Below are 13,438 nucleotides of genomic sequence, written 5' to 3' on the forward strand. Positions count from 1 at the left end.
TTTAGAAAAAAGAAATAACTAATGAGAACAGCCATTAATATCTTTCAATGGAAGAAAGGATAAATAAAGGAGAAGTAATTAAAGAGTTTAGAATAGAGCTCCAATTCTGTGTTTAAAATTTAAAAGCTTTGCTATACTCCTGTGTTATGGTAAAACTGGAACAGAAATATTTTTCAGAGTAGCTTATGGCTTCATGCCTTCCCACTCTGTACATAGTAGAGAACAGAGTATACTCACCTCCAAAGTCACAGCTCTCAGCAGCTCTGGATTAGAATTACACAATGCTCCCACAAGCACCCCTCCAGCACTGAAAGCAGTCAGGGTTGTTAGACTTGGCTGAGAAAAGCCTTGGCCATGAAGCGTCTTAATGCAAGCCTCTAAGTCAGCAAGGCCATTGAGTTTTTTAGTTAGACGGCCATCAGCGTGCCACTGGAGGCCTAACTCACCACCACCTCTGAAATTAAAGGGCAAAAAATCTTTTTAGTGAGGCAAACATATTAATAAGTCAGGGTCAGCAAACTGTAGCTGGTGGGCAAATATTTACTCAGAGGTCTGTTTTTCCCCCCCCTTAAATGGCCTTAGAGCTAAGAATGATCTTTAAAGGTTGGGAGAAAACAACAACAACAACAACCAAGAATATACAATAGAGACCATATGTGGCCTATAAAGCCTGAAATATTTACTATTCAGTTTTTTTAGAGAAAAGGTTTGCCAATCTCTGATATAGACAGTCAAAAATGGATTTCATAAATATGTCTTAAAAAAATAAGTCACTGTCATTTTTTTATTCATTCATTTAAAGTAGGTTCTACATGCAATGTAGGGCTTGAATTTATGGCCTCAAACACAGTGTAGGGCTTGAACTTATGCTGCTCCAACTGAGCCAGTCACACACCCCTAAACAAATATGTTTTGGGTGCCTCCTACTGTATACCAGGCATTGTGCTAAATGCCGGCCTTAGAAATATACAAAAGCAAAAATCTGCCCTGAAGATTAGAAGTTTGGGGGTGAAGAAAAGAGCTGCCAAGCAATGTGGTTGCTGCTTTTACACAGGGTATTTAAAGTTATCAAAGAAGCAGCAGAAAGAACATCCACCTGTTAGGTGAGAGGTATATACTTCCTAAAACAAATGCTTAAGGAGGAGATGAAATGTAAGCCACGTCTTAGAGGAAGAATATGAGTTCCCAGAGTGCAAAGAAGGGGGAAACACCAAGACATGGCAGGTGCAAAGGCACAAAAGGGAAAGAGTTTATCAGGTGAAAGGATGTAATGAGGCTGCAGTGCAGGACGCGTTTGGGCAGTATTGACAGCTATTACTACAGAGATAAACCAGGTTATAAGGATGTTAAAATATTACACTGAAGAGTTTGGATTTTATTTCGAAGGTGGAAAGGTAGAGAAGGATTTTAAGCAGAAACATAAAATAGTATTTGTGTCTTGAAAATAGTGAAAATAAAATGAAGTTAGAGTGGAAAAAAGGATCTAGTTTGAGAGACTATTTTAGAAGAACCTAAACTCTAGAAAAAAAAATGGAAATAACAACATTACTAAGATAATACACAGACTGGTATGTCAACTCTACAAATCTGGTACAAGATCTTAAAAATCTACCCTTTTGTTTTTTGGATATCAACTAGTGTGTTAAATTCACTTCCACTAGCACATGCTTACATAAGGGATACATAAATTTAATAACACAAATGAAAAAATAAACTTTGCTCCCTGATAGACTTTATACTGGACATCTGTCACAATGCTCTGGCACTCATATGCCAGGTAAAATGTTGCTGACTCACCGAACATGGCAATATGCTAATATCCACCCATCGTCCACCAATACCCGTCTTTCAGGTCTGAAATTCATTTTTAAATCCATTCCATAAGCTCCATATACATGTACCAGGAGAGGTTTCTTCTGCAAGTCCTCAGAATCTGTCTTGTGGAAAATGGTCATTGGCACTGATTTTCCATCCTGAAAATTAAGAGTTACTATGCATGTAAGTAAGAGTCTTTTAAAACAGTTTATCCCTAATTTTATGCCTTATTGATGTTGAGCACAAACTTCATTTAATTAAGGTAACAGAGGGGTGCCTGGTTGGCTCAGTTGGTGGAACATGTGACTCCTGATCTCGGGGTTGTGAGTTGAGTCCTATGGGTGTAGGACTTTGGGTATAGAAATTACTTAAAAATAAACAACAACCACAACAAAAATAAATAAAAATAAACAACAACAATAAAGACAACAGAGTTATGGTCTTTAAAAATACATCACGGTTCATTGCCATTTTCAGCTGTACTACTGACCTATAATATTATTCAGAAAAGAGCAATAAGACTCTGGCTTGAAAAGAGTTTATTAAATGTAGCTTTTCATGACAGTAAAGTGATTTTAAGGGGTTCTTCACTACTACCATTACTGTAATTTTCTTCCGTCAAGATAAGTCAAAGTCAAAATATACCTATCAAGGATAGATATACCAGCACAGCATTTTTCCTATACCTAGAGCCAGATAGTGACATTTCTCATCTTTGAGTATTTATAAACATGCTGACTGAAGAAGTTTTAACAGCCAAGTTTTCTGACCTCTATAAGCAGAGTCTTCAACCATTAGCATCTGAATTTCTTACCCCAACTGACATACATCCTTATACTCTTCAAAGGTCTACCTTTATTTTTTAAAATGTTTAAAAGTGGCTTAAGTAAGTAATCTAAATTACTTTAGGACAGGTTAACTATTCCCCAGTTGAGTTCACATTCATTAATTGCAAACCGACTGAAACTAGGCATTCCCTGGACAAAATTAACATAATCTGAAGTATTTCTGATATTCCCTTTGTAGAAAAAGGGCAGAGAAATTGGTTCTCACCCTGCTTACAGAAACTAGTGAAATGGTGCTAGTCTACATAAAATAAGAGGAAATAATAAAAGGAAAACAATAACCAAGCCACTCTTCCTATTTTTATGCTTATTGTGAAAACTTAACTTTGGGGCACTAGAGTAATTATCAGATAAGGAGTCAATCTTTCATCCTTCCTTATGATGCTCAACTTGCTATGACAGTGTAACTGGAGTTTCACTTCTCAGATTTATTCTTACAAAACGATGTAGATTAATTTCTACAATTATCTTTGTCTTTTCATCTCCCTGCCTCCTCCCCAACAATCAGAGAAAAACTAGTTGGTTGAAAACTTAAGACAAGGGATGCCTAGGTGGTTCAGCGGTTGACTGTCTACCTTACCTTGGGCTCAGGGCGTGATCCCGGGGTCTTGGGATTGAGTCCCACATCGGGCTTCCCGTGGGTAGGCTGCTTCTCCCTTTGCCTATGTCTCTGCCTCTCTCTCTCTGTGCCTCTCATGAATAAATAAAATCTTTAAAAGAAAACTTAGAAAAGGAAGAGGTGAGGTTGGTGGCAAGTCCTGTGATGAGCTGGATCTGAGTTAATCAGCAGTGCAAAAATGCATGTGGAAAGTTGTAGCAGTGGGGCACCTTGGTGGCTTAGTCAGTTAAGTGTCTGACTCTTGATTTTGGCTCAGGTCGTAACCTCAGGGTCCTAAGACTGAGCCCCAAAGTGGGCTCCCTGCTCAGCAGGAGTATGCTTGAGATTCTCTCTCCCTCTGCCCTTCCCCTGTACCCACGCACATTTAGTGCGCTAATAAATTAACCTAAGAAAGAAAGAAAGAAAGAAAGAAAGAAAGAGAAAGAAAAAAAGAAAGAAAGAAAAAAAAAGTTATAGTAGATTCCACTGAGCACTTGTCTCCCTTCTCTAATTCATAAAGAATCCCTGGGCTCCCCAAGAACTTAGCTTCACTGTTCTTTCCATTTGGGGTATAATAACTACAACAACATTTTAATAGACTGGTATAATCCCACATTTCTAAAGCAGAACAAAGCCTATTCTATTGACAAAAAACAAAACACAAAAATCTATGGTGACACACTAAACGGTAAACAGTAATTACATCTAAGAGGTACAGCAAATGGGACCAAAAAGCAGTCGTCTAAACTTTATATACTTGGCATTTTTGCATTTCTTCTAAGTGTACTACTCCCATAGGGGAAAAGAAGAAAAAACAAGATGAAATAAGAGAGGGATATAAATTATGAAAGACTTTTTTTTTTTAAAGATTTACTTATTCATGAGACAGAGAGAGGCAGAGGGAGAAGCAGGCTCCACACAGGGAGCCCAACACAGGACTCAATCCCGGGACCGCAGGATCACACCCTGAGCCAAAGACAGACGCTCAACTGCTGAACCACCCAGGTGTCCCAATTATGAGATATTCTTAATGCTGAGAAAGAAACAGAGGGTCAATGGAGGGAAGGTGGGTGGGGGATGGGGTAACTGGGTGATGAGCATTAAGGAGGGCATGTGACATAATGAGCACTGGGTGTTACATGAGACTGATGAATCAGGGACCTCTACCTCTGAAACTAATAATACATTATATGTTAATTAATTGAATTTAATAAAAGAAAAAAAGCGTGTATTGCTTTTGTATTACTGAAAAATATATATTTAAATAAAACTAATAGTTTATTTTTTTAAAACTAATAGTTTAATTTTTTTTTTTTTTAATTTTTATTTATTTATGATAGTCACAGAGAGAGAGAGAGAGAGGCAGAGACACAGGCAGAGGGAAAAGCAGGCTCCAAGCACCGGGAGCCCGATGTGGGACTCGATCCCGGGTCTCCAGGATCGCGCCCCGGGCCAAAGGCAGGCGCCAAACCGCTGCGCCACCCAGGGATCCCTAAAACTAATAGTTTAAAGAAACTAATAGTTTAAAGAAAAAATTCACAAAGACAAAAGGCTGTGTCATAATTCACTGCCAGCACGTGCAATTATCTGATGTTTTAATATGCTAAGGTCTGAAAATTCTTTAAATCCAAGGCCACAGATGATTAATTTATTCCTCACTTGCACAAACTTTCTTTTTTTAAAAAAATATTTTATTCATTATTTGAGAGAGAGAGAGAGAGCAAGCATAAGTCAAGGGCAGATAGAGAGGGAGAAGCAGATCCCCACTGAGCAGGGAGCCCAACATGGGGCTTAATCCGGTGACCCTGGGATCATGACCTGAGCTGAAGGCAGACATTTAACCCACTGAGCCACCTAGGCGCCCCTCTTTTCTACTTTACACTCCCCCCTCGGTCTTGCCTCTTTTTACTCTAACCTTTGGCTGTATTGTCCTTTTTTATACCTTTTAAAACATTTAAGTAAGCTCTACACCCAATGTGGGGCTCAAACTCATGACCCCAATATCAAGAATTGCATGTTCTTCTGACTGAGCCAGCGAGGTGCCCCCTCCTTTATACTTTTTTTTTTTTTTAAAGATTTTATTTATTTATTCATGAGAGACACAGAGAGAGAAAGAGAGGCAGAAACACAGGCAGAGGGAGAAGTAGGCTCCATGCAGGGAGCCCGACGTGGGACTTGATCCCGAGTCTCCAGGATCACACCTTGGGCTGAAGGTGGGCGCTAAACCGCTGAGCCACCCAGGCTGCCCTCCTTTATACTTCTTGAATATACCACTTCTCCCTCAATTCAGGGCCTTTACACAAAATGGATTCCTCCTGCCCCCGTTCTAGCTTAATTCTTAATCCTACTTGAGACCTCACTTCCTCAGAAAAGCCTTCACTGATCTCTCCGGCCTGAGAAAGATCCTTGTGTCCTGTTTCCACTGTACTCAGTGTAGCTTCCTTTGCAGCAATCAGTACATTAGCCAATTACTCCTTCATTGGTCACCTTCCCCACTAGATTTAAGCTCCACGAAGACAGGACTTTTTTAAAAATTAATTAATTAATTAATTAATTTAGGCAGGACTTTTATTTATTTTTTAATCTTTTATTATTTTTATTTTTTTTAAGGCAGGACTTTTATAAATCTAGCTCACTCTAGGTCAACTGCTCACCACCTTCACAATTTTTGCCATAAGTAGAAACCGACTTTGACTACTTCTTTAAGTCAACTTTAAAAATTCAAATAGAAGAAAAAAAAAATTCAAATAGAAACAACACATGAACTCAAGAGCTTGATGTGCTGGTTATACATTTTCTAATCCATGTTAAAATAAATATATGAATATTAAAGTTACAAAAAGAATCTATGTATCCCCTAAAAATAATTTGGGCCTTGCTGGAGTGTGTGAGATCTACTTTACAAAACCATGCTACTACAGTACCAGCAACAACTGTACAGCACCTGACAGCATGCCTGTAATAGATGGGGGCTCAGAGGTGAGATTACAAAGCCTTCTTACCTTGCTTTTGGCTTCTAGACGTAAAACACGACTAGTCTTTGTGATTGGGTCTTCATGTCCAGTTTCTTCAAACAGTTTGCCTTCTGCAAACTTGTATGTGTAATATTTTGGGGGACGTATTGGAGAGCAAAGCTGAAAGGGACAGTTCTTTGGGTCTGAATTTGTATCCATTATGAATCCACAGGCCCAAGGAGGGAGCTAAAGAAAGAAAAGTTATTTTTACTCTTTATCTAGACTAAGTATCATTAATTAAATTTCTGAGTCTGCTACAAACAATACGATGAGGATATCAAGTTAATTTTTATCTGTTATACATAATACCTCCTTTAAGTATTATTTCAGCACAAATATATTTTGAGTAACAAATGAACAACTCTACGTTAATGACTAATAAACTAAGGAAAAATTATAGAAAAATGGTTCATTATGAATCTGGATTTACATGAAATCTCTATTAATAAAGAAGTTTATTTTGGGTATAAACTTGAGCAGTGGATAGTAAAATGGTTAAGAAAAAGAGCAAATCAAGTACTAATTCCAGAACCCAACAACATCTATAGGTCTCTGTTCTCAAAGAACATGAAATCTCTCTCTTGTGTTTTTAATAATTTACCCATCAGCCCTTCCCCTGCTGCCTAGACAGCCATAGGGATGACAGTTATTATTCCAGGGCTACAAACTGGCTCAGCAGCCCTAAAGCATTTACAATTTGTTTCTAACTTTAGCTCCTAGGCTAACCATTGTGCAGAACAAAACCTTTCCTGGCATCTCCACTCAGAGAGACTCACAGCTATTATGATTATGATTCTTAACTTTAAGAAAAAAAAGGGAAAGGAATCAAAATTCATTCTCTCAGAGCAGCAGGGTCCAGTTTCAAGCCTGCCACTAACATCCCTCTTACACCTTTCAAAGAACTCTGGTAAGCAGATGACAGAGTATAAGAAATGGTACCAAGAGTCAGAACATTAAAAGAAAATTGCCTTTCTTTTCCTGAGTAATTGTAGAAAGAACAAATTCCTTAGAAAATCAGAGGTCTTGGCACAGCAATGTCACTGGTGGGCACTATTCAGAAAGGGTTAGGTGGGGGCCATGTGGATAAAGAGTACACCATCTAACCTGTAGAAACTAAACCCAAAGAGCTTATGTTCACAGAACATGTCTTGCAATTAATTCAAAGAATCTATCTTCCTAAAACACAATAAGGATGTATATTCATAAAGTCTCTTAAAGAGACTTCCTTATTGACTGTCCTCAGATTGAGGATTATGTTCAAGGATAATGTTTACTTAAGTGCAAAGCCACAAAACTGGAAAGAAGAGTGTGACATGTGAAAGTTGCGAAGTTTGGCAGCATAAACGTAGTAAACAGAGACCTTAGTGGGAAAAAGTACCACTGCTACTGGCCTTGTAACCAGGTTTCAGAAAGAGGGCACATGGTGCCTCAGTCCACAGAGGCAAACTTTTTTTTTTTTTTTTTGTTCTTTGGTGAAATTAATAATAAAAAAAAGTTCCACGTGTCCCATGCTGTAAGCAGTCATACTTTCAGACCAGGTGGTTCCAATAAATAAAAAACTCTCTTGGGTGTTATTTTTTAAAGTAGTGGGACCAAGGTTAAAGTTTTACCATAACAAAACCGTTCCAAGGCTATGGACTTCTTAAAATTTATCTAGCTCATGTGGAAATAAGCATTAACCATCTCAAAGACACCTTAAGCCACATTTCCTACTGAGATAATCCTGTAGTAACATCTGGGTATATTAATGGACAGCACCAGAATAATTTTAGGTTGGCTTTGATATGCAGATATTTCTTAGATACTTGACAGAAACAGTTTCAGTTTTAGCATTCTACCAGCAAATCATTTATTTCACTGAAAGAGTGATTAAGACATACATGCTGAAAGAAAATTGGCCCAAGCATGTAAACACCTCCTGTAAACTGACATTAATACAAAGCAAGAAACTTTTCACAATTTGCTTAAATTAAATATTATAACCAATTAAAATATAACTTATTTTTGTGAAAAAAATATCAGGAAAAACTGATGATATGATGACCAAGGAGAGGAGACAAATATATTAAGGATTTTTACATTTCTGTTTTCAGATTGAGTTTTAAAAAGCCTTTTAGTCAGGTGCGTACTGGGCAGAGATGTTACATACAGAAATACTTTATAATCCACTCTTAGTTTGGCTTAAAGATTTTGTTCTTTGTGATTGACACTGTCTATGCATATTAATCAGTATTACCCAGTTCATGAAAGGCTCAGATCTATAAAATTTTCTTTAAGTATAACCTAGTATATAATGTAGTACTTGATTCCATGTGTTGATAACTCAGAACATTATAACAAGGCCTAACAAGTACTACATATTGGGAAATATAGAATAAATTAAAGACACGATGATATTCCACTGGAGACACTCCTGGAAGCACCAGGCCTTGGTGAACACGGAAAATTACATTGCAGGGCACTACAGGACCTCTTCTTCATAAAGCCATCACCCTCACGAACAAGAGGCACAGCCGACTTTCCTAACACACAGAAAAAGGTGCAGAGACTTAAGACAAAATGAGAAGACAGGAATTTTTCCCAAATAAAAAGACAAGGTCATAGCCAGAGATCTTAGGCAAAACAGATATAAGTAACATGCCTGATGGAGTTTAAAGCAATGATCATAAGGATACTCACTGGACTTGAGAAAAGAGTGGAAGACATAAGTGAAACCATTAACAGAAATAAGGAATAACATAGCAGAGACAAAGGGCTCAATAAACGAAATGAGAAACACACTTGATGAAATGAATGAACAGCAGGCTGGAAGAAGCAGAGGAAAGAATTAATGACCTAGAATACAGAGTAACTGTAATCAAGATGAGCAAAAGAGAGAAAAAAGAATTATGCAAAACAAGAACAGACTTAGGGAACTTAGTGATGCCATCAAAACAGAATTAATATTAAAGGAGTTCCAAAAAAAAATTAAAGGAGTTCCAGAAAAAAAGAGAAAAAAGGGCAGAGAATTTATTTCAAGAAATAATAGCTGAAAACTTCCCTAATCTGGGGAAGGAAACCGATATCCAGATCCACGAGGCATAGATAACCCTCCAATGAAATCCACAAAAGGGCAGCCCAGGTGGCTCAGTGGTTTAGCACCGCCTTTGGTCCAGGGCATGGTCCTGGAGACTCGGGATCGAGTCCGACGTCAGACTCCCTGCATGGAGCTGCTTCTCCCTCTGCCTGTGTCTCTGCCTCTCTCTCTGTCTCTGTCTCTATGAATAAATAAATAAAATCTAAAAAAATCTACAAAAGCAGATCTACACCAAGATATACTGTAATTAAAACGACAAAATATAGTGATAAGGAAAAAATATTAAAAACAGCAAGACAAAAGAAGACAGTTGCATACAAAAAACAGTTGCATACAAAGGAAATCCCGTAAGGTTATTGTGGGTTTTTCAGAAGAAATTTTCCAAGTCAGGAAGGAGTGACATGATGTATTTAAAGTGTGAACTGGGTGTGTGTGTGTGGGTGGCTCAGGTAAGCATCAGGGTCCTGGGATGGAGTCCTGCATCCGGCACCCTGCTCCATGGGGAGCCTGCTCCTCCTTCTCCCTCTGCCTGTGCACACACATGCATGTGCTGTCGCTCTCAAATAAATAACATCTTAAAAAAAAAAGTGCTGAATGGAAAAAACTTGCAGCCAAGAATACTCTATCTAGCAAAGCTACCATTTAGAATAGGAGGAGAGAGAAAGAGTTTTCTAGGCAAACAAACAAAAAAAAAAACAAGGAGTTCATGACCAGTAAACCAGCTCTGCAAGAAATCTTGAGGAGTCTTTGAGTGGAAAAGAAAGATCAAAAAAGAGTATGACAGTAGGAAACACAAAAACAGTAAAAATGAATATTCCTGTAAAAAAATCAGTCAAGGAACTCGAAAGGATGTAAAATATGACACCATATACCTAAAACTTGGGGGAGGAGTAAAGAAACTTAAACAACTATCAACTAAATATAAACTTCTGCTATATGCAGAAGAGGGTTGTATTAAAACGTATCAAAAAAAATAAAACGTATCAAAAACCACTTATAAATATGCAAGGAATAAAGAGAAATCCAAATATATCAGTAAGAAAGAGAAAGAGAAGAAAGGATCAGAGAAAAACTGCATAAACCACCACAAGTAATAAAATGGCGATAAGTACATACGTATCAATAATTACTTTGAATGTAGATGGACTAAATGCTCTAATCAAAACATACAGGGTGACAGAATAGATAAAAAACAAGACCCATCATCTACATGCTGTCTACAGGAAGCTCATTTTAGACCTAAAAACAGTTACAGATTGAAAGTGAGAGGATGGAGAAACATTTATCATGAAAATAGATGTCAAAAAAAAAAAAAACTGGAGTAGCAATACTTACACAGGAAAAAATAGATTTTGAAACAAAAACTGTAACAAGAGACGAAGAACACTATATAATAAGGGGGAAACAACAAAAAGATGTAATAATTAGAAATATTTATGCACCCAACATCGGAGCACCCAAATACATAAAACAGTTAATAAGAAACATAAAGGAACTAATTGGTAATAATATAATAATAACAGGAAACTTTCACATCCCACTTACATCAATGGACAGATCATCTAAAGAGAAAAATCAACAAGGAAACCATGGTTTTGAATGACACCCTAGACTAGATGAATTTAACAGATATACTCAGGACATTCCATCCTAAAATAAAATACCACAATATTTTCAAATGCACATGGACCAAAACATGACATATGAGGCCACAAAACAATCCTCAACAAATTTAAAGAGATGTAAGTCACATCATGCATTCTTTTCTGACCACAATATTATGGAACTAGAAGTAAACCACAAGAAAAAGTCTGGGAAGATCACAATTACATGGAGGTTAAATAACATGCTCCTAAACAATTAATGGGTCACCCAGAAAACAAATAAAAAATTATGTAGAAACAAATGAAAACACAATGTTGAGTTCAAAACCTTTGGGATGCAGCAAAAGCAGTTCTAAGGGAATGTTATAGCAATACAGGCTTACCTTAAGCAATAAAAAAATCTCAACCCAATTTTACACCTAAAGGAGCTAGAAAAAGAACAAACAAAATCTAAAACCAGCAGAAGGTTAGGCACCTGGGTGGCAGAGTCTATTGAGCATCCAACTCTTGGTTTTGGGTTTGGTAGTGATCTCAGGGTGGTGAGATCAAGCTCTCTTTCAGGCTCTGCGCTCAGTGAGGAGTCTGCTTGAGACCCTCTCTTACCCCCTCTCTCCTAAATAAAGCTTAAAAAAATAAAAACAAGCCCAGCAGAAAGAAGGAAATACTAAAAGATTAGAAGAGAAATGTGATATAGAAACTAAAAAACAAAACCCCAAAACCTCCTCAAAACACCCTCAATAGATGAGTGAAATGAGGTGCTGGCTCTGTGGAAAAAAAATAAATAGAAATCAATACAGGTGATAAACTTCTAGCCAGACTAACCAAGAAAGAGAAAGGACCCAAAATAAAATTACAAATGTGAGAGAAGAAATAGCAACAAACACCACAGAAATACAAAAAAAAAAATCATAAGAAAATATTACAAAAAATTATATGCCAATAATTGTCCAATAAATTGGACAACCTAGAAGAACTGGGCAAATTCCCACAAATATATAACCTACCAAAACCGAAACAAGAAAAATAAAAAATTTGAAAATACTGGTAACCAGCAATGAAATGGAATCTGTAATCAAACAAACAAACAAACCACCCCATAACCCCTCCCCCCCCAAAATCCAAGACCAAATGGCTTCACAGGTGAATTCTATTGAACATTTAAACAAGAATTAATACCTATTCTTTTCAAACTATTCCAAAAACTTGGAAACGAAGGAAAACTTTCAAATTCATTCTATGAGGCCAGGACTACTCTGATACCAAAACTAAATAAAGACCCCAACAAAAAAAAGGAACTACAGGTCAGTATCCCTGAAGAACATAGATGCAAAAACCTTCAACACAATACTAGCAAACTGAATCCAACAATACATTAAAAACATCATTTACCACAACCAAGTGGGATTGGGTTGCAAGGGTGGTTCAATATTTACATATCAATCAATGTGATACACTACATTAGAAAGAGAAAGGATGAGAATCATATGATCATTTCAGTAGATGCAGAAAAAGCATTTGACAAAGTACAACATCCACTCACGATAAAAAAAACCATCAACAGAGTAGGTTTAGAGGGAACATAATAAAAGCCATTTATGAAAAACCCACAGTTAAAGTCATCTTAAATGTGGAAAACAAGAGCCTTTCCCCTAAGGTCAGAAAGAAGTATGCTCTCATTTTATTCAACAGAGTTCTGCAAGTTCTAGCTCAGCAATCAGACAAAGAAAAGAAAGAAAAGGCATCCAAATTGGTAAGGAAGAAGGAAAATTTTCACTATTTGCAGATGATATGATACTAGGAAATCTGAAAGATACCACCAAAAACCTGCTAGAACTGATAAATGAATTCAGTAAAGTTGCAGGATACAAAAATCAATGTATAGCTACCTGTTGTATTTCTATACACAATAATGAAGCAGAATAGAAATTAAGAAACAATCCCATTTATAATTATACCAAAAATAATAGGAATAAATCTAACCAAAGGGGTAAAAGATCTGTACTCTGAAAACTATAAAACACCAATGAAAGGAACTGGAGAGGACACAAACAAATGGAAAGACCTTTCATGCTCATGGGTTGAAAGAAAAAACATTGCTGAAACGTTTGTACTACCCAAAGTAATTTACACATTTAGTGCAATCCCTATCAAAATACCAACAGTATTTTTTACAGAACCAGAACAAACAATCCTAAAGTTTATGTGGAACCACAAATGACCCCAAAGAGCCAAAGCAATCTTGAAAAAGAAAACCAAAGCTGGAGGCATCACAATTCCGGACTTCAAGGTATATCACAAAGCCATAGTGACCAAAACAGTATGGAATTGGCACAAAAAAGGACATATGAATCAACAGAATGTAATAGAAAATCCAGAAATAAACTCCCAACTCTATGGTCAATTAATCTTTGAGAAAAAGATAAAGAATATCCAATGGGAATAAAGATAATTTCGTAAACTCCCACAAATGGTGCTGGGAAAACTGG

At 36.9% G+C, this 13,438-nt stretch overlaps 1 protein-coding gene across 6 annotated transcripts in view; it reads right to left on the bottom strand.

Moving 5' to 3' along the window:
• Positions 1 to 13,438, bottom strand: part of PREPL (prolyl endopeptidase like) — a 58,515-nt gene that overhangs the window by 8,074 nt on the left and 37,003 nt on the right. For all 6 annotated transcript variants that reach the window (XR_005987779.1, XM_041754877.1, XM_041754878.1 and 3 more), the window contains 3 exons: positions 6,261 to 6,458; positions 1,798 to 1,973; positions 238 to 454 (listed from right to left, as the gene is read on the bottom strand). Coding sequence is in view for 5 of the 6 variants with exons in the window: in XM_041754877.1 (XP_041610811.1) it covers positions 238 to 454; positions 1,798 to 1,973; positions 6,261 to 6,458 (591 nt within the window). In the remaining variant the exon portion in view is untranslated. The remainder of the gene's footprint in view (positions 1 to 237; positions 455 to 1,797; positions 1,974 to 6,260; positions 6,459 to 13,438) is intronic.

This window comes from Vulpes lagopus, chromosome 5 (genome assembly GCF_018345385.1).
Source record: "Vulpes lagopus strain Blue_001 chromosome 5, ASM1834538v1, whole genome shotgun sequence".
In the NCBI taxonomy this organism is placed as follows: domain Eukaryota; kingdom Metazoa; phylum Chordata; class Mammalia; order Carnivora; family Canidae; genus Vulpes; species Vulpes lagopus.